The 26,139-nt window shown below is 36.8% G+C and overlaps 1 protein-coding gene across 1 annotated transcript; it reads right to left on the bottom strand.

The window, feature by feature from the left end:
- Positions 1–12,382: 12,382 nt before the first annotated feature.
- Positions 12,383–26,065, bottom strand: LOC108911791. The gene is made up of 4 exons (XM_018716814.1): positions 25,453–26,065; positions 22,252–22,367; positions 17,616–17,998; positions 12,383–12,463 (listed from the first exon to the last, which is right to left on the bottom strand). The coding sequence occupies exons 1-4, from the start codon at positions 25,575–25,577 to the stop codon at positions 12,383–12,385; spliced, it is 705 nt and encodes a 234-aa protein (XP_018572330.1). The 5' UTR covers positions 25,578–26,065.
- Between the last annotated feature and the right edge of the window lie 74 nt (positions 26,066–26,139).

A 26,139-nucleotide genomic window follows, 5' to 3' on the forward strand; every position in this document is an offset into this window, starting at 1 on the left:
TATAAATACCTGGCAGCTTTATCGTTCTTTCGGCGCTCTCCATAAATTAAAATCATATTTAGTATTTCTTGATTACTGTAAGTATTCATGTTATAATAGGTATAGATAGAATAGGTAGGTACAAAATGTCAATTATTTTGACAAACCGTTATTTAGAAACGTCAAAATTCAGTTGTTTCCGCAGCTGGCTATCATTTTTCTCAATAAAGCTACTGAAAGCAGGGTTCATCTTTTTTGTTGTTTCTCTAGCAATATTTCTAATGAAACTATAGACTTCCTTATATAGCTGAACGCAGAAAAAAATATCTTCCAGAATCGATAAAAAAATATATAGTATGCCATTTGAAGAAAAACAATTGACTATAGCAATTTTGACATATGTTACCATGGAGACGATCTAATAATATCATTTGATAGAGTTTGAGCGGCAATTTAAAAATATATAGGGTTTGTTATAGCTATTTGTTAAAATAAAAGAGATACGGGGCCGCGAGTATCACCCGGTATTGCCATTTGAAAAAAAAAATCGCTTTTCAAAAAAAAATAATAAATACGCCCCAATGGACTCACTCTATAGTGCCTTTAGAGCCATTTCACTTAATTTTTTGTTTTTTAAAATCAGACTATAAATGACGGAGTTATGGCTTGCGACAGCCTGTACAATTTTTTCTGTTAATGTTAGTAACGAGAACGGAAGCTGCCTGCTGAAACGATACCAAATAAAATGTGGAATGTGCGATTTCTTGTCTATAAAACCCCAGGCACCGAATAATAATTTCGCGTGTAAATTTTTATAATTTTATTATTACTTATCACAGTTTCAACAATGATATTAGTTCCTTGGACATTCTACATTCTGTGTTATCGTTCAAAGGGTAAATCCGTGGGTGTAAGTGTGTGAGGAAGTCTGCTTATATTGCCCTTAAACTATCAACTAGAAATGTAACACGACGTCCATACAAAACTTTTTTTGCAAGTTAAAGTTAATATATTTGTTTCGATTTTGACCAACATATTCTCTCTGTTCTATAGCACTTTGGACACTACACATGGAATCACAGTATTTTTAGCGGTATATTAATGTAATCTATGTGGCACTGTGTCAATTGGCTTTGCTGCAACAGTTTTTTAAGCTGAAATACCTCATAAAAATATTTTAAATTTGTTAAAATCTAAACTTTACTAAGAATATCTCTATAGTCATCTGAATAAATGATTTCAAAGTTATCACTGCAGCATTTTGATTTAACATGTAAAATGTCCAATATTTTCTTTAAAAAATAAAATCCCTTGGTTTACATTTATAGTTATTACAATTAGTCTTTAAAATTTTATGCAAAAGAAAATCTGTTTCTATATAATTTGTTTTTCTACAAATTTTATTTATTTTGCTAAGGATTGTAACTAGTTTCCGANGGGCTAGAAACAGGCGATGGTATAGTTCGCTGAGATAGAAGCCGGTCTCACGGACTTGGATGAAAGGAGGCTTTGAAAAAGCATCTCGGCGTGATTTAAAATAAACAAATCTCAAAAGTTATCGAGAAACTCACCGGATATTGTTATTAAATTTTATCTTTAACACGACTCCTTCGAAAACTGTCAATTTAACAACTTTTGGAAAGATAACTGTTCCTGGGAACTTTCGGTCCGTGGGGAAAAAAGCTGCGGTTGCAGAAAGGAACAGTTACGCCTTTTTTTAGTAATGGCCGACGGTATACTTAGATAGTTTACACCCTCTTTTAGTGATAAAAGACAAAAACACTTAAGTGGGAATGATTTATTGAAAAAATGTAATAATTGATTGGTGGGATCGATTCGACCATGTTTTAATTAGGAGAGCTTTAGAATACAGGGCGGGGTTAAAACATTGGAAAATCGGGAGCTTAAGACTTTGAAGGAAGACTAGAGTCAGTCGTTGCGGGGACTACAGAGTCGTTGCGGGGCACCGGGAATCGAGGGATTATTGTGTTGATCCGAGATCCGAAAGTCGTTTAGGACTCCGGGAGTCTAAAGTCGTTGCGGGACTCGCTGAATTGGAAGTTTATTTTCTAGTGCCGGGCACTAGACCTTGTTTTGGGCTCTATTTATCTAAAGTCAGTCAGAAGTCGGTCAGAAGTCGGGAATTAAATTACAAGTCAACTGGGATTTAGTTTCGGGTTCATTTTTTATTTTAGTAAAGTTGTGGCGACCGCGACGGAGTGTACTGTGCACGGTGGGTGCCATTCTGTTTCGTATTCCTCAGTGGATTAACACCAATTCTGTTTTGGAAGTTTTGATAAGTGTACCAAGTAGCATTTTTGTTCTTTTTCTTTGATTTAGCGTGTAACGTTATTCTAGACAGAGCTGCAGCGATCAGGCTGTCTCTCTGAACATTATTCAATATATAGTTAGTATTAAATCAATGCGAGGTTTGATTTCTCACAATCGCCTGACTCATCCCCGCTAATAAGAAGTCTCTGCAAGTAGTTTTTTGCTTCGACTTTAGCCAGAGCCGAATCCAGGTGTCTGTCAGCCGCTCGACAACCAACCAGGAGAAAGCCGGGGCGAAGGTACGAACAGTAGTCTAAAATCGGGTGCCACGACTTTATTGGTGCCCGAGGGGGAATAGTCCTTGGGTAAGCAGCTGCCCGACGGTTGTAGTATTAGGGTATAGAAATTTGGTCACAGGGTGGAGAGCTAATAGAAAACAAAAAACAGAAAAAGTACATATTTCTGGTAATAATAGGTTTTTTCTTTTAGTGCAAGTTTGGATCGGTTTTTGTACATATATTTTGGTGTCAGGTGCATTGTTGCACATGTACAATTTGGTCTCAGGTGCTTGTAGCTTGGAATCTTGCACAATTTTTGGTGGCAGATGTGGGGTGTATTTTTAAAAAAAAAGCGGAATAATATATTGTGGGGTTGTTGAAAAAGCGGAATAAAAAGAGTCAGGTGCGTGAGGTAAAAGTAGGGATTTCTCGGTAGATTAGCGGAAACCAGAGTCAAATTAGGAGTAAGGTTTAGAAGATAACTGAGTTATTTTCAGATAGATAGGTTGGTTTATGAGGCGTTAAGGCGACGCTGTGGAACTAGCGTAGAGAGAATTTTGCTACGAATGCGTAAATACAATTTGGGACGTATTGTGTAGCGTTTTATTAGAGATATTATTTTGAGTTGCGTGTGCGGAATACCATCTACTAGATACGGTGGTATAATAATTGCAAGAAGGCAATTTTATCATTTATAAGAAACGTGGAGAATTTGCGTTAAATCAAATTCATAGAGAAAGTTATAAGGAGATTTGTAGAGAGTTAGATCGGACAGGAAAAACGGCGAAACTGTTAGATTGACAAATTTATAAGTATTCTGGAGGTTTTAGAATATAATTTTTTTTTATTTTTTGAAGTTAACTATTAGAGCTAGGTGTCTAGAGAACACCAAAAGTACAGGAAGTATATGAGAAAATTGTTAGAGTGGAAATCAGAAATAAACTGGAAAACAGCTGGACAGGTTAGAACAGTTAGAATATTAGGGAAAAGTTACGTAGAAAAGTGACATTTAATACCCGGATTTAGCTTGATTTTTTTATATACAGGGTGTCTCATAATTAGCTGCCAACCCTGAACAGGCCGATTCTATGATCAAAACTAAGTAAAAAAGTTCACATGAAGATGGGTCCGGAAATGCTTCCTAAGGGCACAGGGACCCATTGAAGAGGGGGAATGAAAATCATTTTTTAGCTGTGTATACCAAATTTCATTCATTTATCACAACGCGATTGAGAGATATTGCAAAAAAATGATTTTCATTCCCCCTCTTCAATGGGTCCCTGTGCCCTTAGGAAGCATTTCCGGACCCATCTTCATGTGAACTTTTTTACTTAGTTTTGATCATAGAATCAGCCTGTTCAGGGTTGGCAGCTAATTATGAGACATCCTGTATAGGATAAGAAAACATTAATTTTGACAAAATTTTGTAAATTTTTCAGTATTGATTCATGTGAGGAAAACGAACGGTGTTGTTACAATTTTTAAAAGGAATTTGGTTAGTTTAGTTTTGGTGTAAGAATATTTTTTTAGTAAAGTTTAAACAGGCTAGAATAAATCAACGTGAGCATTTTATCACTAAAGAGTCCGAGAATACGTATGGCATATGTGGAATAAATAAATCTTATCCTGTAATTATCGTACGGTATTGGCATTGAAAGTCAGCTGTTGAACTGAAAAGCTGAAGTTACAATAATAAATAAATAAAGGTCGAGTGTCGAGCCTCAGCAGGAGAACTGCTGATTTTGATTTTGTGTCGCCGTAACTGATAGCGCGTTGAAAACGGCTGTTTAATTTAGATTTTGTCAAGGTATAGAGTGAGCCAGGAAAGGTAGCAAAGAATTCATTATTTTGGAAAAAGAGTTGAAGAGATATAAAAGTAAATATTGAGACTTATCTATAATAGTAGGTGAGATTTTGCCGTCATTTGGAGCACTTAGAGAGTCTTGGTATTGGAAGACAAACGTATGGTACAATTTTGTGTTAACTTTTTGTTATACGAGGTACGTGCACGAGACAGTGCGAATTGGTAAGGTATTTTAATTGGAAATTTGAAGTTGAATAATTAGTAACAGGGAAGTAGAGTACAAGAAAAGTAAAAAGATAGTTTAGGTACAATAACCTGTATACCAGGTGGGTCAAAAAGTAGTTGGAGTTATTGAAAAATAATTGTGTGGAAATTTAATTGGGTTTTGTATAGGTCGTTTATATACAGGGTGAATCAAATATATATTTTTAAAATTTATTTTATTTGGAATAATTTTTTTTAGGTTTGATTTAGAATTAATTTCTTTGCAAATTTGCAGATTACAAACAAATAATTTTTGAAATCTTTAGATTGTTGTTTATTGGTTTTGTTGGTCATTTTAAAAGGAGCTATTGGAAATAAATCATGGTTTTAAGGAGACTTTTGATTTTGATTTGGGTTAATTATATACAGGGTTAGTATTAGGATTTAATTTCGGTTTGGGAAATATAAGGGGAATTTTGGAAAAGTTGTACCTATAGAGACTAGTTGGAGCAAATTGGGATCTTGAGTTGAACTGAATATACAGGGTTAGTCAAAAGGTAGCGATTGTTTTGTTTGGTTTTTGTTTTGAGTTCTGGGAAGGATTATTTATAATACCCACGCTGTTGAGAAATCAAGCCTAGATTTTGAGTTTAGTATATACGAGGTCAGTCAAAGAATACGCAGTTAAATTTAAATTTTATTTTATTAATTTTATTATTGAATTTGGAATTAAAGGTAAGGCTAGAGCAAATACTACGAGCCCCCACAACATACAGGGTGATAAAAAAAATAATAATTTATTTTAGAAGTCGATTTTATTGTTTGAAGCGGTACCAGTGGAACTTTAGCGACTAATAGCCGATAAAAGAGCTGGAAATCTTGGTTGCGGTTGATAATTTTGGGAATATTTTTTTTTAATTTTAATTTGTTTAAATTAACATAAAGAGAGACAGTTTGAGCCGCGTAGCTCGCAACGAACGAGATGACGACAAATCAAATTCCAACTCCCACTGGAGCGGCAGCAGTAGCCGTGCCCCCAGTTGCAGGCCAGTACGCGCCGATGATGGCGTATTCTTTAGGTATGGTAGCGGCCACGGTCGACAATGTTACAGGGAAAGACATTAGTCGATATTTTGATAGGTTGGAGCAAAGGGCGGAACTAGACGGATGGACTGATTTGGAAACTCTGCGAATATTTAAATACAAATGTATAGGTAACGCATATGATTTTTTGAGTTCAGACTCCACTTTAAGGGAGTTAGGTTACCGGGACTTGAAAGCCAAGTTCCTGGAACATTTTGCTACGACATTGCTACCTGGATAGAAAGCCGGGATTAGGAAGAAGAATCAAGAACTAATATTAAACCAATTCAAGATGGGATTACGAAGGGACATCCTCAAAGAAGTAGGACTGATGTTGTTAAGAGAAGACAACCTAACCTTGGAGAAGGCGGAAGAATTGGCAAAACTTTATGAAACCAACATGAAAATGTTGCAAGGAAGAAGCGCTGGTCCAGCGGTTATGGCAATTAACTGTTATAAATGTGGAGAATACGGGCATATAGCAAGGAATTGTAGGAAGAGTGGGACATGGTGCAGGGAAAAAGGGACGAGTGTTTCCTGTGTAATAGGACCGGACACTGGGCAAGAGAGTGCCCTAATAGGCAACAGTCCAGCGGCGGTTTTAGTAAGGAAAGTAGAGTAAATTTTTCTCGAGGCGACAGACTTGAGGTCGGACACTTCAGTGGGGGAAATAGGAGTAATTTTGATGATACAGGAGACTTTAACAGTGGAAATAGGAGCAACTACGGTGATAAAGGAAATTTTCGTAGGGAAAATACAGGTAGTTTTCGTCAGGACGACGCGAGTAGGGGAAATTGGAGCCAATATGGATACAGAGGTGCAAATAATTTCCGTGATCAATACGAGGACCGGCGACAGGATAATTATGGCGGAAGAAGAGAATTCGGAAACAATGAAGATAAAAATAATGGTTTTAGAAGATACGAAGATAGGTGCGCAATCAAGAGTGAAAGTCGACAAGAAATGGATTTGAGAAGAAATAGAAACAATGTACAACAAATTAGGAGAATGGAAATGCAGTATGACAGGAAAAATCAAGATTATGGTAATAGTACGTCAAGGGTAGCCACTATCAGGTGTAGAGGCAGTAACAAAGGTCTAAAGAAATCTAGCCATGTAAGTGAGACCAGTATAGGAACACGGGATGAACATAGGGATATTGTTCAAGAAGAGGATAAAAAGGGAGGTATTACGTGTATCATTCCTGGAATCGCGGTCTTAAACGCACAATCTAGGAGACCTTACGTCTTTGAGTTACTATTGGACAGTAGGCCAATACGTTGTTTGATTGACACAGGAGCAGCTGTGTCACTTATTAAAAAGAAGTTGGTAGAACAAAATGGATTATGAGTAAAGGATCAGGGGGATTTAACACTGACAGGAATCACGGGACATGCGTTAACTACGTATGGAACTGTGGAGTTAGACCTGGCATTACCGAATTGTGACATTTATCTTAATGGAAACTTTATTGTGTGTGAAGAAGATATATTTAATCCGCAAGATGGGTTGGAGGTCCTTTTGGGAAGAGATTTTATAAGCACACATCAAATGCGGATTTGTTGTCAGGAACAGCCAGCACTGGAAGTTTATGGAAAAATTATAGAGTGCACCACGGAAATAGTCGAAGTAAATAATAGGGATGAAGAAGGCGTACCAAGAATAGCATCTTTATTAAAAGAAACAAGAAATGGTCAACCGTTTTCAAAGGGGGAAGTAGCCAATGGGCGAGTAAAGAAGCAAAACTTCAGTAGTCGGTGGCAAGACTGGCTACGAATAGTCTGAGAATTTTATAAGAAGCCGCGGACCAATTGCATGGTAGTAAAAGCACAGGTTCACAGGAGTGCAGAAGGGGAGGAAAGACCTCGTGCCGAAGAAAGAATTTTAGGAACCCGGAGGCCGACAGGAAGGAAAAACCTTAAGAAGCAGGACGATTCAATGGATAGAATTTCAGGAAACATGGAGAAAATTGACAATGAAAAGGATACCCAGAAGAACGAAGCAGACCTATTGCAGGAAAGGTTAACGAAAGTTGAGGGGATGTTTACGACGTTACAAGAACAGCATACATCGGTACTGGAAAAATTGCGGAAATTGGAAAATGGGAAACATGAAGAAGATGCCAAGGATCGAACGAGAAAAGCAACGAAGATTATTCAAGGAGATGGGAGGGCTAAAGTAGCCGTAGAAAAAGTTATACTCCCAAAGAAATCGATGGACGCAGGCACTATAAGATATAAAGAATTGGAGGATGTATGGGACAAAGAGACATTTCGGGCAGCTCAAGCAGACGACAGTTATTGACAAATTATAAGGGTTCAGATCGAGGAACGATAAAATTATGAAGTAGTATTACGTGGATAGCGATAGTTTGTTATGCAAAATGGATGCCGAAAATAAGTCAGAGAAGATAGTTGTACCGAAGATGTTAGTTACGCAAATATTGAGAATATTTCATGAGGTGCTGGTTGAACACCAAGGGCCGCAAGAAACCTTCCAGAGTGTCAGTACGCAGTTTTACTGGCCTGGTATGAACGCTGGTATTAGCAGGTATTGTACTCAATGTAAGTCCTGTGCATCGATACATGTGGAGAAGGCTCCTTGGCAACGATCGGATTTAATGCAAGAACTGTGGAAATTGGTTCCTAAAAGTGCATGGATGGGGAGAAATCAACGCCCGGACAAGTCGACAGAGGTAAAGGGTAAAGTATTAAGGGGATCAGTATTGTCAGTGGGTAAATATTTGATTATCTGTGAAGAAACGTTTTGTGAGTTCTAGTTGTTTGAGTATATATCGATAAATTTTTTTCCTAGATATGAGATTTACAATACTGAACAACATGTACGCTTGACACGGACATGACCTAGACACAGAGTCCCGTAAGGATGCAGTTTTCTAAATTCATTCTAGGATTTCGTCTCATGTTAGCGTGGGTGGTCTGCCAGCGTATGAAACTTTTGTGGAATCGTAGTAGGGGACCTTTCACCTCTTCTGGCTGGATCAAGGTCACCGCCTTGTGAAAGTCAGGGAGCTGAAGCCAGCGCGGCCTCACGTTACATGATGTCACAAAATTCCTTTTCTAGGACTAAGCATTGATCATTGAGTTGGACTCAATGATTGTAAAATGTTCACGAAAGATTTGATTTTACTCGTTCCCTTCACCTTTAGAGTCATTACAGTCAGATTTTACCTTTTTTTGCATAGAAGGGAACTTATAATTCGGGTCTCCTTTAACCGGGATGGTTATAGCGAGCCCATACAAGGGTGGTTAAGAGACACCTTTTTACGTAGGTTAAGAAACAAGGGGGAATATGAAGGATTTTATTTTAATTATAAGAGAATATGTACCCTGATTGGGAATTTGATATTGTTAAAATAAGAATTTATGTATTGGAAGAAAAGTTCATGAGGAACTTGATTATGTTCAGTTGAGTTTTGTTTATAATGTACAAGAGAGTATTATTTGGGGATACTGCCTGTCTGTTTTATTACAGAGGATTGGAACCTAAAAGGCCGTCAAAGATGGGACGAAGACTGTTAAGCGTGATCGTCATGCTGGTTTGGGGAGCGACCCATTTGACCAATATTGTGGGCCATGTAGCCTATGACTGTTTCGACAAAGATGTCAACATTTCCTCCGTTTCCCTCAGAGGGGTTGCAGCCTGTCCAGAGCCAGAACCCACCTATCATACTGAGCCTATTCAAATCCAAGTGGTACAACGAGCTGAGCTAGGGTTGCACTATGTGTGGTCCTGTCTAATGGAAGTCACCCACTGTGGCATGCATAGCCATAGTTCTGTAGTAGCAGGAGGACTCTCGAGCTACATTCACCAGGTAGGAGCACACGAGTGCAGAATGATCCACCGGTACCGGGCGTTTAAAATCGGTCAACAAACGATCGGACAGATAGTGTTAAACGGGACAACTACGGCCGTGGTGATATTGCAAGGACACGTAGATAGTGCGGGCCGATGTCAAGGTACGAGTTATGCGGAGAGCGGAACTTCGTGGCATGACGTTATAATCACTGCCACCGTTCGGATCGTACTTATGGACTATTACGCGATGGTAAAGTTAGGCGAAAACGAGATAAGTTTAAAGGGCGGCGTGACGTGCCCCTTTTTGGAGAACTATTGTTTTGATTCAACAGTAGGAGAAACGACTTGGGACTATAAAACGGAAGGGTTGTGCGAGGACAAATTTCGAATGTTGTACGATGGACCGGCCGAAAAAGTCAAGAACGTGTTGACAAAAGAACAGTACGTTGTAGTAAATAAGGACCCAAAAGTGTTCGCCGTGACGTTAATAAAACGAGTTCAGTTATGCGGGCGAGAATTTTGGCAGACGGAGCATCCAAAGTTATTAGTATTGGGAGAGCGCGATGAACATTTTCAACTCCCTAGCGATTTGTTACCCGGTGATACAGACTTAATGCTGTACGCGAACAGTAAATTCTTATACGAGGAGCAGGCATATAAACGGGATTTAGAAACATTAGCTATTCACCGAAGATGCCTAGTGCAACGCGAAATATTGAAAAATAGACTTTTGTTGGCTCCTATAGTACCCGACGCAGTTAGTCAAATTATTCAAGATAAGGAAGGGTATATAGGACATGCGATGGGGGAAGTATTATACATACTAAGGTGTGTGCCTAAGCACGCAACTAGTCGCAGAACGAACCGATGTTACCAAGAGTTACCCGTATTATATAATAATCAGTCAAAATTTTTATCGCCAATTACGAGGATCCTCCAAGATTATGGAGAAGAAATTGAATGCAACAGTTTGACTCCGCCTTTATATTACGTCGAGGGGGAATGGATAGGGCTGGTTCCCCATCCGACGATTAGACAACCGCCTAAGGAATTCGATACCGTCCAATACCCAAAAGTACAGTTTCAGCCGATACAGCCTATAGGGGCGCGGGGACTCTATACCCAAGAGGAAATTAGGAAAGTCCAAAGACTTCTAACATTTGGCACCGAACGAAAGGTAGTCGAAAATATTATTGCCTGTCGAATAGCAGGAATGGGTGCGGGAGGACAAGGTTTCTCCACGTTAGGCATGTTTGACCCTGACGAAATGAAGGAGTTGGCTCACTCCACTATGAGACAGTTATGGGGATGGTTCACAGATTTGGGCATATTCATAAGTGGAATGATAGGATTCTATATTATTTTTCGAATTTGCAAGTATGTGTTCGGAGTAGTGCTGAACGCGTTGCAATTATACCAAACGGTAGGAGGTGGGATTCAGATGCTGGCGTGTTTGTGGAATACCCTAACCATGTGGGTAATACATCAGCAGCGTAGGAGGGACGCCAAGGCCCAGGACGAGTACCCAAAGAAAATCAACGACGTTGAGATGGCAGCTATCCCGGTGCCAGAACCAAACGCTCCAGAATCAAGGACAGGAGGATCACCACCGAGGCTATATCCTCTGTTCCCTTGCCTAACAGGTAGGCAATCAGACTTGTAAGTGCGCCCTAACTAGTGCGGTGCGTTAACAGTGAATCACGGAGTGAGGTACTAGTTTATAGGTAACAGTGGGATTGTCCACTTGATTAATATTGTAATTAGGTTAATGTTTCACCCTAGAATCATGGCTGATAGCTTGATACGTAAGATTTTGGGATAAATGGGTTACATAGTAATTTGATTAGAAGCTGTCAGGTATGATAAGTAATTCAAAAAGGTCACTGCCCAGTGTGTAGGCAGTAACTTTTTCAAAGGGGGAAGTATTGTAGTAAATCGCAACTCTAGTAGATAGAGACTTACTGTATAGTAGGTACCTAGTTAAGTTAAGCCAAGGGCTAGAAACAGGCGATGGTATAGTTCGCTGAGATAGAAGCCGGTCTCACGGACTTGGATGAAAGGAGGCTTTGAAAAAGCATCTCGGCGTGATTTAAAATAAACAAATCTTAAAAGTTATCGAGAAACTCACCGGATATTGTTATTAAATTTTATCTTTAGCACGACTCCTTCGAAAACTGTCAATTTAACAACTTTTGGAAAGATTCCTGTTCCTGGGAACTTTCGGTCCGTGGGGAAAAAAGCTGCGGTTGCAGAAAGTAGCAGTTACGCCTTTCTTAGTAATGGCCGACGGTATACTTAGATAGTTTACACCCTCTTTTAGTGATAAAAGACAAAAACACTGAAGTGGGAATGATTTATTGAAAAAATGTAATAATTGATTGGTGGGATCGATTCGACCATGTTTTAATTAGGAGAGCTTTAGAATACAGGGCGGGGTTAAAACATTGGAAAATCGGGAGCTTAAGACTTTGAAGGAAGACTAGAGTCAGTCGTTGCGGGGCTCCGGGAATCGAGGGATTATTGTGTGGATCCGGAATCCGAAAGTCGTTTAGGACTCCGGGAATCTAAAGTCGTTGCGGGACTCGCTGAATTGGAAGTTTATTTTCTAGTGCCGGGCACTAGACCTTGTTTTGGGCCCTATTTTTCTAAAGTCAGTCAGAAGTCGGTCAGAAGTCGGGAATTAATTACAAGTCAACTGGGATTTAGTTTTGGGTTCATTTTTTATTTTAGTAAAGTTGTGGCGACCGCGACGGAGTGTACTGTGCACGGTGGGTGCCATTCTGTTTCGTGTTTCTCAGTGGATTAACACCAATTCTGTTTCGGAAGTTTTGGTAAGTGAACCAAGTAGCATTTTTGTTCTTTTTCTTTGATTTAGCGTGTAACGTTATCCTAGACAGGGCGGCAGCGATCAGACGGTCTCTCTGAACATTATTCATTATATGTACTAAGTAGTATTTTTATTCTTTTTCTTTGATTTTGCTTGTAACGTTATCCTAGACAGAGCGGCAGCGATCACGCTGTCTCTCTGAACATTATTCAATATATAGTTAGTATTAAATCAATGCGAGGTTTGATTTCTCACAACCGCCTGACTCATTCCCGCTAGTTAGAAGTCTCTGCGAGAAGTTTTCTGCTTCGACTTTAGCCAGAGCCGAATCCAGGTCTCTGTCAGCCGCTCGACAACCAACCAGGAGAAAGCCAGGGCGAAGGTACGAACAGTAGTCTAAAATCGGGAGCCGCGACTTTATTGGTGCCCGAGGGGGAATAGTCCTTGGGTAAGCAGCTGCCCGAGGGTTGTAGTATTAAGGTTTTTCTTTTAGTGCAAGTTTGGATCGGTTTTTGCACATATATTTTGGTGTCAGGTGCATTGTTGCACATGTACAATTTGGTGTCAGGTGCTTGTAGTTTGGAATCTTGCACATCTACCCATTACTACGATGTTTTTGATATAATGGTTGATGGGTCTAAAATTTATAGTTTTAGAGAAAATAGCGCTTAAACTTGAAAAACTACCCCCAAATCAATCAAAATCCTCCCCCATCTAAAAAGGTTGTCAGAAAACAAAACCTGGTACAAAATGTACCATATCCTTGGGTATAATAATGAATCTTGACTGGTTAAAAAATCACTGACTAGTATACAGGGTGATGGAGCTTGACTATTTCACTCGAAAGTCAATTTTTTTAAATGGAACACCCTAAATTTTATTTGCCCATGTTAAAGGCAATAAAACCAGCTTTCAAAAAATATGGCACATGATACCCTTCAATAAAATACTTTCTTAGGAAATCATCGGAAAACTTTGATTTTTCAAAGAACGACTGAAACAAACTGTGAAATAGCCAAAACTTCAACATTTAGTAAGAGGGCTATGACGATTGTAACATTTTGTCTTTGACAATTAAGTAGTTGACAGTTCTGTAAAAGTAGGTTTTCAAAATGAGTTTAAGTACACAAGAAATGATCAATATGATATTAGTTCTATACGAATGTCAAAGAAATCCGTTATTAGCTAGTAGAGTGTATGCGGCACGATATCCGGAAAACGAGAAAAAAACAAGGCCTGAAGCTTTTCGCTCATTATTGAACCGATTTGAAGAGACATGAAGTGTTGCATTCAAAAAACGTACAATAGGTAGTTAACAAACCAGTAACAAATGAAGAAAATCAACTAGCAGTATTACTAACTGCACAAGAAAATCCACAAACAAGTACTAGAGAAATTGAGAGAAGCTTAGGTATAGACCGCACTAGCGTCAAGAGAATTTTGAAACAGCATAAATATCACGCCTATCATATGGAATTACATCAGCAACTTTATGATCGGGATTTTAACAGCAGGGAAAACTTTTCTATTTTGATGTTAAACAGGATTAGGGATGATCCCAATTTTATAGATAAAGTGCTGTTTTCCGATGAAACAACTTTTAAAAGTAACGGTGTGATTAATCACCATAATATGCACTTTTATTCAGTAAAAAACCTTCACTGGGTTCGCCAAATTGATCACCAAAGTAAATGGTCTAAAAATGTTTGGGGTGGAATAATTGGTACTCACGTGATAGGCCCTTATTTTTTCGAGGATCATCTCACTGGTGAAATCTATTTAAATTTTTTAGAAAATGAATTGCCGCTGCTTTTAGAAAATTTAAATTTAGCACTAAGAAATTCTTTCTGGTTTCAACATGACGGAGCCCCGCCACATTTTCACATAAATGTACGAAATTACTTAAACAACTGGAAGAGAAATCGGTGGATTGGCCGTGGTTGTCCGATTGTGTGGCCGGCCAGATCTCCTGATCTGACGCCGATGGACTTCTTTTTGTGGGGATATGTCTCAGAACAAGTATATAGAATGTCTCCAACAACGGCAGATGATATGAAAATACGGATTCAATAATGTTTCCGTCAAATTACAGAGCAGACCTTACGAAATGTTGAACGTTCCTTCATCCATCGGCTTGAAATATGTCTTCAACAAAATGGCGGCCTGATTGAACAACTCTTATAAAGCATTTACATCTTTATGTAACGTTAGTAATAATGGTATTGATTTTCTTTATTTGTTATTGATTTATTAACTACTGTATATTTTGTGAATGTAACCCTTCCTTTCTCTTAAAATCAGTTCAATAAAAAATGAAAAGCTACAGTTTACTGACATCATAGCCCTCTTACTAAATGTTGAAGTTTTGGTCGTTATTTCACAGTTTGTTTCAGTCGTTCTTTGAAAAATCAAAGTTTTCCGATGATTTCCTAAGAAAGTATTTTATTGAAGGGTATCATGTGCCATATTTTTTGAAAGCTGGTTTTATTGCCTTTAATATGGGCAAATAAAATTTAGGGTGTTCCATTTTAAAAAATTGATTTTCGAGTGAAATAGTCAAGCTCCATCACCCTGTATACTAGTCAGTGATTTTTGAACCAGTCAAGATTTATTATTATACCCAAGGATATGGTACATTTTGTACCAGGTTTCGTTTTTTGACAACCTTTATAGATGGGGGAGGAATTTGATTGATTTGGGGGTAGTTTTTCAAGTTAAAGCGCCATTTTCTCTAAAACTATAAACTTTAGACTCATCAATCATTATATCAGACACATCGTAGTAATGGGTAGAATTCATTTTAGGATTTAAATACAGGGTATTCCATTTAAAAAAACATATGTTTGGTTTGCCAAGGACTTTTGTGTGCACCCTGTATAATGAAATTATTTTTAGAATATGGATCTCTTAACTATGCACCTCGTGACAAAAAATTATTTCATAATTCCTCGTCGTTCAGGCGTAATCTTCCACCCCATTTTGGTTGCACCACCCTGTATGTAAAATAACGTAGTAGGCTCCTGTCAAAGGATAATCTGGAAAATATTCGATTCACATAAGGTTTAATAGAAAAGCGATAGTAATAATAATTGAGAAATGAAGTACTCTAAAGAAGAATTAGTAAATATGGTGCACGCCGTAGGAGAAGCTCATGGTAACTGTTTATTGGCAAGTCGTATTTACCAAACTAATAATCCAGATTTACAAAGATATCCTCGTACAAAGTGTTTTGTAAAACTGAAGGAGAGGTTTGAAAGAACAACAAATGCAAATTATGAGAAGACAACAAGAACACACGCATGCAGTAATCAGGATAGTCAAATTGACATTTTGTGATGTGCAGTCCAAAATCCATCTACAAGTGTCAGAGAAATTAGTGATGAAATTAGTATTTCAAAAAGTGTGGTTAATAGAACGTTAAAGAAAAACAACTTCCACCCTTATCATTCTGAGCATCACCAATTCTTAACACAGCAAGATTTTCAGAAGCGAGTACAGTTTTGTGAGTGGGCAACTATAAAGCTACAACAAGATGAAACTTTTTTTCAAAGGTGTTATTTACTGACGAGTCTTCCTTTGCCAATACTAGTCGAGAGAATCGACATAATTATCACCATTACACCGATCATAATCCCAGATTAATAAGACAAGACGATCATCAGCACCGCTTTAAAGTCAACGTTTGGGCGGGAATATGCGGAGAATATGTCATTCGACCACATTTTCTTGAAGGAAACTTAACTGGTAATGAGTATTTGCAATTTTTACAAAATGACTTGCTCCAATTGCAGGGACATATTCCTCCGGATGACTTAAACAGTCAGTAGTTCCAATATGATGGTGCCCCTGCACATTCCACACTGGCNTAGTCCTTGGGTAAGCAGCTGTCCGACGGTTGTAGATTGGAATGTAGAAATTTGGTCACAAGGTGGTTTTTGCATATATATTTTGGTATCAGGTGTTTTGCACCACACATTACAATTTTGGTGTCAGGTGTACTTTAAAACACCACTAACAAAAAGGTGTTTTACACAAGGATGGGATAGCATTAGGATCTAGGAAACGGTAAGAGATAGGGGATGACTTAAATTAGAAAAAAGTTGTATTTTTTTATACCTAACAATATGCCGTTTAGAAAGTTTAAAAATTCCGGGCAGTTCCGGAGATATCTGGAAAAACCCGAAATTTTGCAAAATCGTTTTATTTTTTCTTGCTTTATTTGAAAATGAATTTTAAAATAAATTGCATATTTACATTGCAACTTTTTTCGCTCTATCCAATGACGTCTCGTCTTCGAGGGGCCATCATCAGGTTAATTTTTTATTAAATACGTCTCTGCTATTTTTATGACAAAATCTAGTCATTTTAATTCTGAATTAGATGATATTACTATTGTAATCGCTTAAAAATGTTTTTAGCTTGTTTTAGCTATTATTTAAAAAAATTTCTGAGTCTGAATCGGAGGTTAGTTTGTCTGTATTAGGCCATTTTAAGGTTGTTTCAATGTCATTTCACGGCTAAATTGAGAAAAAACCGAGCAACTAAGTCCGACCACATGTTATACAGGATTTTGGGGTCACTGGGTTCGAATCCGAGGTCAGTTTGTCTGTATCAGGTTATTTGAAGGTCGTCTCAAGGTCATTTTAAGGTCAAGTTGAGAAAAGCCAAGTAATTAAGTCTAACCGCCTGTAATACACATATTTGGAGTTTCTCAGTTCAAATCTGAGGTCAGTTTGTTTGTGTCAGGTTATTTGAAGGCCATTTTAAGGTCATTCGAAAGTTAATTTATGGAATAACCGCTGGAATCAATTACTGTTCTTATAGAGTCCATTTATACGTATTAATAAAGGTTCAAGTTTATTCCAAGGTTGATTTGAGAAAAAGGACTTCTGGTAGGGTCAGTGAGACACGATTTCAGACCATTTTGTTTTCGATCGAAGCTAAAATTGTTGACACTAAAAATAGACTTTTAAAATCATTCGAGTTTAAACAGAGTTACGCAAGGTTTAGGCAAGTTCATATGAAGGAGCAAATGAGCAGATCTTTCTTCTCGAAAACTACTTATTGACACAAAAATGACCGGTACAAAGATTGTAGGATTTCGCATGGATTCCACATCAGTGATCTCTTGACCTAAAACTTGGCCAATCCTCCTTACCTTCGGTTAACATTAAGCTAATCGACAAAAATCAAATAGTAGATGACTAAATCATAAATAAGGATACGGACTTTATAGTAATTTTAAGTCGTAAGTTTTAGCGGTTGTATATCCAACACAAACGACAAACGGCCCAAAATCAGACCCCTGTAGTACCCCCCAATTTTAGGGAATTGAAAATTTGACACTCACCGCCCTCCGGGGATTCCGATCCTGCACCTGCTTATCCCCGCACCCCATCCTTATCAGAGCCTTCAGCGTGTGATAGAACTCCACCCTCGACGCCGGACACTCGTCTCCGGCGCTGGACGCCCCGCTTTCTTCGCCTAGGACATCCGAGGATTTCAGGTGCCCCCCCGCCTGCCTGCTGCACGCCACAGTCCGGCAGGAGAGGCTCATGAAGCGGTTGCAGCTCTCGATCTGGTATCCGGGAGTGCGGGGATACTCGAACTCCTGGGGCTGGTCGGGCGCCTTCTCCGCCGCCGTGACGGCCTGGGCGCTGGCGATGTCCAACTTCAGGTCGCGCTCGGAGCCGCGCAGGAGCTTCATCTGGCGCTTGTTCGTCCTCTTGGTACCTGGAAAACGACGAAGGGAAGCGTTAAGGCATATTTATGCTTTTAGCATTTATCAATCATTGATCTGATTTTCAGATATGTGTAATAAATAAAACTATAGAAAACCGAAAATCGGCCTTTAGACGTGTTGATAAAAGCGCAAATAGATTATTCATAAACGCACTCTCTTGGATTAATGTTCAATTGGTCTCATGAATAAAACAGATAAAAACCACTCAATACTATACTCAAATCGAGACTAAAATATAAGCTCCTGTCAAACGGTAATAAAACTTGTCCACTGAGATCGATTTGCAAGCTTCCGTGGCAGTTATCAATGACAATGATAAATTGACGTTTCGAGAGACATCCTCATTCGTCAGAAGAAGTTCAGTAAACTGGAGATTAAGTCTTCTGACCGGTATTTATAATTCCTGTATTGGCAGTGAAGTGAACCTTAAAATTTGAGTTAGAATTCATTTATTACTGATCAGGGTTCGAAAATATCATGATATTTATCACCATATCGGGTATACATCAAATTTTGATATTTAATGTAAAAAACTGACAAATAATAAGAATACATTGCCATCGTATTTTTTTTATTTAGAAAAGCATACAATATTCTAATAAAAACAATCACAAGATAATAAAAACTGAGCTTTGGTCGATAATAATATAGTACCATTAAACAAATAAAATTTGAAAATGATAATCAACTTAAAATGATTTCACTTCACATAACTAATTAGTGGTTAGACATCGAATAATGATGAGCGACATAGTCGTGCACTTATTTTTTATGGGAATAACTACATTTTATAACAGTCTGGCAAATTTTATATTTGTTATAAATATCCAAGATATATATCAGAATTTAAATATCATGATATACATCGTGGTATACATCGTGATATATATCCTTCGAACCCTGTTACTGTCAACTTTCCAAAATAGTGACATGCAATCTACAGGTAAATAGCAAAAATATGTGAAACTTGTAACTTCAATTCAGTCAGTTGTATGAACTTATAGCTGTCGCTGTCTTTGAGTGTTAATGATGTGACTACTATTTTTTTATCATAAAATAACTAAAACGCAATATATCTCAAATTGCAGACAGATCAGAAATCTGTTGCGATTTAATTTGTTCTTTTTATCCTGTATTTTATGTTTCCTATGCCTCGTTTAAAAAGAAATATTTAGAAGGTTTATATTGTAGTTTATAATTATTTAAAAAAATTGCATTGATAAAAAATTTTTGAATAGATCCTTAAATAAATCCTTAAAATATAGAGCCATTTTCTTATAGATTTCGAGAAAGCACAGATGTTATTTAAAAGGTAACAACGAAAGATGAAAGATATATTTGTTGCACGTCACTAAAATACACCGGTTCGGAGAAAAACGGATTTAAATTTTTTAGAACAGTCATCAATTACTGACGGCGTTATCTTAAAATCTCTGTTAAATGTTAAAAATGACAAAACAAAAGATGTTCTCAGAGATCTCTATGTTTTAAATTAAAAAATAAACTCATTCATATTCGACTATCTTAAAAATCCACACAAAACTAATTTTATTAAAATATCTTCAAAAACTGAAGGAGTTATCTTGAAAAAATAAAATGAAAACAATTTTATTGAAGGCCAGTAACTGTTTACTTTGACCCAACGCATTGTCACGTTCCTTTTTGGACACCCTGTATTTTAACCATTAGATTCACGACAAACAGTAATACCTAGATCTAAATTTTTTTATTTTATCTTGACCGCTTTGACCATTTAGGAGATATTTGGAAAAAGATAACTCTCAGGTCAACGCTCTACCCTTATTTTTAGTCGCAGTCTGCGGTAGTAGTACGTTAATTTCGAGATACTCTGTACACTTGGAACATAATATGACTATCGGGATTGTGGTGTAAAACAAAGCCAGCTGTACAGTGTTATTCACATGAATATGTTTAGGTATTGGCTGTGCTTTAAACAACTTTGAACGTGCTAGAACTTGCGTGTGATATTTTCTTTAATCAAGCTGTTAAATTTGCTTTTTATTTCGCAAAACATTACTTTTACCGACAATCATTTTAGAAAAACTTAAGCTACGAATCCAAAGTTCATTCTAATTTTGTAATCGAGATACGAATAATCGCCACATGATTATTATTATTCCCAATAATTGCTGTGTGTCAACGATTATACTCGTACCAATATTAAGTCCGGGAAATAAAAACGCAAAGCGATGGGTTGATAACATTTTAGGTAAATATAGATTAGTACAAGGCAACAAAGTAGGCTTATCATATTAGAATTACCATGGTGAGTAACACCGCCGAGCTATCGCATTTTTTGGTAAAATGTGAAGATAATAGGTGACAGTGTACATTCCTTGGGCTTGTATCGTAGCGATTAGCACTAGCAGGAAATTACAATTTTTGCATACGTAATGAAAAAAATTGCAACCTGCACAGAGTGGTATATAAGCAGAGTTCAGTGAAACCGCTAGAAATTGCAAGGATTAATCAAATGGAATAAAAAATCGACTATCGACTAATTTTAATTTCAAAATATTTACTCTTTCTAGTCAGCGATTTATCGATTATTTGAAATAATCAACAGTTTAGCGCTACTGTTAAGGCCGATGTTTTATGGAAATCGCACTTTTAATAAGACATTGTCTTAGAACAAGTACTTATAAGATCACGGGGAACATGTAAACATCAGAAAATGTACCTTTTCTGTTTTGTCCAGCAAATTTTTAAAGATACTCAATAATTGTGATTAATGCATGTGTGAATAGTTTCCTAAAAGCGTTCTGCAGGGTGTGATTATGTTTATAATGTTTTCGATATGTTGAACAGGCGTACAAAATTCAGGAAAAGTAAGTCCTTATTTTGTATTGTTAATTGTGTTATACCCTAAAGAAAACATATAACTGGCATAGTAAAGAGATCTGATATATTTGACTTATCTTACGTTGATAAAAATACAAATAATACGCTAAATCATTGCTGCATACCGAGGTTTCATTTGAAGTTCAGAAAAAAAAAATTTAACGCTTTCTAATTCAATACTGCCGACAATCTGCAACTAAGACCAAGACGTTTGAATTAATCCTTCAGATTTTTAACTTTTGCTAAAATTAATTTGGCATTAACAGTTGACCTAATTGTTGACATACAAAATAGAAATTCATAACTAATATTTAAAGTAACGCGACGTAAAAACAATAGGTGAGCATAAATTCAGTGTTTGAATAAAGAAAAAACTTTCATTAGAAAATGAGATATCACTTACATAAATTACTCTGCTATTCTATTCGTCACCCGCCTGATTTTTATCCTTTTTTTACTTATTAGCTACTGTTTGCCTAAAATATGTTTCCCCTTTCACGTAATCAATTTAGTTTAATTTAATTTAGTGAATCAAGGGTTCTTAGAAAATTATTATGAATTATTATTTCTAGATCCACGAGCCGCCACTGCGAATAATCTTTTAGTAGCTATTAAAATCGATTACTAGTAAGATTATCAAAACTGGAAAATTTTAATGTGCTATTAAAATTTGATGGTTCAGACCAGTTTATAGCCCAGTCAAATTAGTTTGAACTATCTTGGGAACAAAGAGGCGTAGGTGATTTATTATTTTTTTCAATTACCGTAAAATAAGCACTATTTAATGCAAAAAGAGCGAATTCCCGAGCGGCGTTTGCCTGACCCTAGGACAATTGATTTAAAATGCAACTTAATTTCAACATTTTGAACATTTTCTTTTTCAATACGTTTCTTTAGATCAATTAGAACCTATATCTGCGAAATTAACTTCTAAAATTAACGTTTAGTAATTAAACAATAATTAGTTGCAAGAAAAACGATCGAAATTAGTTATTAACAAGTACCTACAGCAACAATTTCACGGTCAATCAAATCGGCCTTTGGCACACATGTTGGTCATTGGATTGACTGTCTTTCCCATAAATTTCATCAATCCGTTTTTGCAATAATAGGTAACATTAAATTGTAGGTAATTTCATTGCCTACAACACAAAACAACTAATTTTCTGATAGGTCATCTACATTTTCATGGGCAGTAAAAAAAAAACGGAAAACACGTAATTTTGACACCTTTTTTAAGTTTTCAAGGTTTATAATCCAATTGGACTGGACTATTCATATAAATAAACATCCTGCTTCGGCTTTCAATACACATAACTCGTTTGAACTTTGAGAACTTGCCTCCGCATAGAAGTGAAAGAAGCGATATTCGAAAACTTACCTTGATCCTCGCCGTTCTCGGCCCTTGCGATGAGCTCGTCGTACATCGCGCTAACCGTATTCCTTCTGCTTAGCGGGGTTTTCGTCCGCACTATTTTCGGGGACGACATGGCTGGTCTGCAACAAAGAAAATTTAAATTGAACGTGCACGTCATTTCGATCGGTTGAAACGTGGTACAACACTTAGTAAGATACACAGGAGCAGCCGTGAAATGATTATCAGTGAAGAGGGCGTTCCCAGATAAAAAAAAATAATACAAGCAGACATGTGTGCATAAGCTGCCGTGAAAAATACTATTTTTAAGGGGTAAACCGCGGAGGAATGATGATGTACACGAGATACGTAATTCATGAAGAATTCTAAGAAGTTCATAAGGAATTCAGAGGGAAGTAAGGCAAATTCACAGGAAATTCAGAAGAATTCACACAGAACAGCATTCAGATGTATTCACTGGTAATTCAGAGGAATAAACTAGGAATTCAGAGGAATTCACTGTGAATTCAGAGGAATTTACTGTGAATTCAGAGGAATTTACTGTGAATTCAGAGGAATTTACTGTGAATTCAGAACTGTGAATTCAGAGGAATTTACTGTGAATTCAGAGGAATTTACTGTGAATTCAGAGGAATTTACTGTGAATTCAGATAAATTCTCTGGGAATTCAGGAGAATTCATTGGGAATTCAGAGGAATTCACGAGGAATTCAAAACATTCACAGGGAAATCAGAATATTCATTTACATGGAAATTGGAGGTTTCTTTCAGTTCGCCACTTGCCAGTACAGGTTACAACTGGCATATGTAACAGTCTCTCTCGTGATATAAGGAATAACAGTATGTACTACAATTTCTCTTTTAAAATTATTAAAAATTAATCGTGCAAGAAAAAGCGTGTATCCTGTTTATGGCATTAATTCAGAAAAATTCCATGATAGAACATAAATAAAATAAATTAAAGGGTAGCCTTTCGAGGGGTGTAGAATAACATCGTGTCGATAGACGTAGAACAAAAAAAAATACATACGAGGACTGATCAAAAAGTAATAGGAATTTTCAAAATGCGCGTGTTGTATGTGATCTATAGAGTCGATTCTTTCTTTTTGTATTGGTAGCACTGTCAGTGACGTACCTGTCCGTTTTTAGGCAGTAAGACATAAGTGTTTCTGGTAATTTTTTATGTGGCTAAATGTCGAATCAGACAGTTTGTCTGATATGTTTTCTAACCGTTTTCTTCGACTACAACGGAATAGTTCATCATGAATTTTTATTGCCGACTTAGAATTTACAATTCCAAGGAAGTTGCACGTTTTTGGATCTAGTTCATAAAAAAATATTTGAATATCGTTTACTTGATAAAATGCAACTAAAGTCTAGTTGTCAAACTGGAAAATATGGAATAATTGGCAAGAAAATTTTGTCAAAATTTGTAGTAGGTATAGTACTTACCACACCAAGTATTTTTATTGCACATTTTTTATTACTTCACATCAATCAGTCTTCAAATTATTCACAGCTACTAAAGGAGCAAATTTATAGATAACACGAAGCTAGGTACTTCTCACTGTACTATCTGAAGGTAAGTATTAACATTTTTTACAATGTTTTGAACGACCGATAATTCGAGATGGTGATTCACACCTTTTCACGGTCTTTGATAGATAAAATCAACAGAGGAAAGGTTGCAGTATAGAATTCCAGGAAGTTATTAATGAAAAAATTCATCTGTGATAACGAATTGTTTTTAATTTATTTAAACACGGACTTACTTCTACTTTTACCCCTTTCGCTATGTCCTGTGTAGAAGAAAGCGGCACATCGGCACATCTGTATTAAACAAACAGGCCGCAAAAAAATCATGAAAGTTATGAAAATGTTCCCCCAAGAATGTAAGGCAGTGTATAGGCTCCCAGGAATTTCCAACTCGCATCAAATGAATTTCAATTATTCCTGTGTTATAATTCGAGAAAAATAATTTATAAAAGCCCACATATGACGAATAATATCTCTCCGTGCGTTCTCTTTGATAAAATAAACATTATTTGATAAAATATTTTTAGCTTCGCTGTTTACACAAATCATTTTTATTTACATGCTAGATTGTGTCAATCCAGCCACAGTTTACTTTAGTATCACTAGTAAAATTCCAACAAATCGTTCACTAAAAGCATTTGTAATTGTTATCAATTAAATGTCTAGAAAATTATTGCAAAACATTTAGCAATCCAAAAATGTTAGTACTAAAGTTATTTTAAGACGAAATTGCACATTAAGGCGAGTTGAATAAACAGAAATCTAATCCTAACAGTAATGTAATTACCTAATTAATTAAACTTTTAAGTCAAATCAAATTACTACAGCAGTGGCAACTTGATTAGTCGAGGCTTGAATAGACCATACAAAAGTTGGTATGCACAAAATAAATAAAATATAAAAAATATTAAACGTTTTACCACATAAAAATGATAGATCATAAGCAACACAAATAAATTTTATGTTGGGCAGTACATACCTCTGTGAATACTACTAATATAAACTACTTTTTCTAAAATACGTTTAAGAACACCCACCATAAAGCTCGATGTCAGAATTAGTTATTACGCCAAAGACGAAGATGTTTTCGGAAATTTTAATTCTAACGAAAAATCTATAAATAGGCTCACATCGTCTATTACTAATATCGAGACTAAAATTTTGTAGTCTCATTGTAAGTCTTTTTAAACTGCTGGCCACGAACTGACAATTTTTCATGAATTTGGCGTAGGTAGGAATGTTAGAATATGTATTTTTATCTGAACTTATGACCAAGAATTGCAGGGTCGTAACTAGAACGTTTTTTTTTATGAGAAATGGGGATAGGCGGTTATATTAAAATCTATCTTCGACATAGGGTGCCATGCTTACTTCCCCAACTCGCTACGGCCCTGGATATAAAGTTGTACCTAAATTATATTTTTCTCATTTGATGACTGATTAAGTAGATAACAACAGATTCTTATCTACAATTTTAATATAATGTTGGCATAAACATGTTACAAAAACGAAATATTTTTTACAATCGAAATAAATATGTACGTACCTACCAGCCTTAGCCTGCGTCTACACCGACTGATACGGATAAATATCGAAAACCTGCCCTTCAACTAATATTACAATACAACACAACACTTAAAGCAGTTACACGAAGACCACAAAATATACACACCCTGTCTGCTTGTCCCGCTGCTTCCTTTCGCGGTTCTTCCTCAATATCTTCGTCCGCGGGGGAGTCTTCCCGTAAATATCGTATTCACTCAGCTCATCGTTGTCCAATGGACTGTAATCATCCATAATTCCACCTCGGAGAATCGCTACACAACCGATAATCTCAATATGTCGGAACGAAAACAATCCGAAATCTAATTAGCGTAAACCATGACGGTAAATAAGTTAATAACTAATCGCAATCCCCGCTAATAATCGAGTACTTACACTGCGTTTTATCTGTTTGCATAACCTCCCTTTTCGCGGCATAGCGATACTCTGGTGTCGCGACAATTGGAGATAGGCGCCACTACCACAAAAATCGCATAATCTTTTTGTAATTAGTGATAACTTCCACGTAATCTAAGTGCTGGAATGGCATTTCATAATATTACAGGCAACGAAAATCACTAATTAATTCTTCGCTACGAAAGCCACAACACAAAATACGTATTTAACAACGAACAGTCATCCTCAGTTCACACAGTACACAGCAACTAACGAAACCGGAATCCGGATCACAATTAAAAATTGACATTTTCTTTTCAAATAGACGTCACACTCAAGAGTCTCAATACCCAATCCAAAATACGAATACGAATACGAGATCGGCGATCGGGGTTGGAAATGTCCTTGATTTAACTTACAA

This window comes from Anoplophora glabripennis, unplaced genomic scaffold (genome assembly GCF_000390285.2).
Source record: "Anoplophora glabripennis isolate ALB-LARVAE unplaced genomic scaffold, Agla_2.0 scaffold508, whole genome shotgun sequence".
In the NCBI taxonomy this organism is placed as follows: Eukaryota; Metazoa; Arthropoda; class Insecta; order Coleoptera; family Cerambycidae; genus Anoplophora; species Anoplophora glabripennis.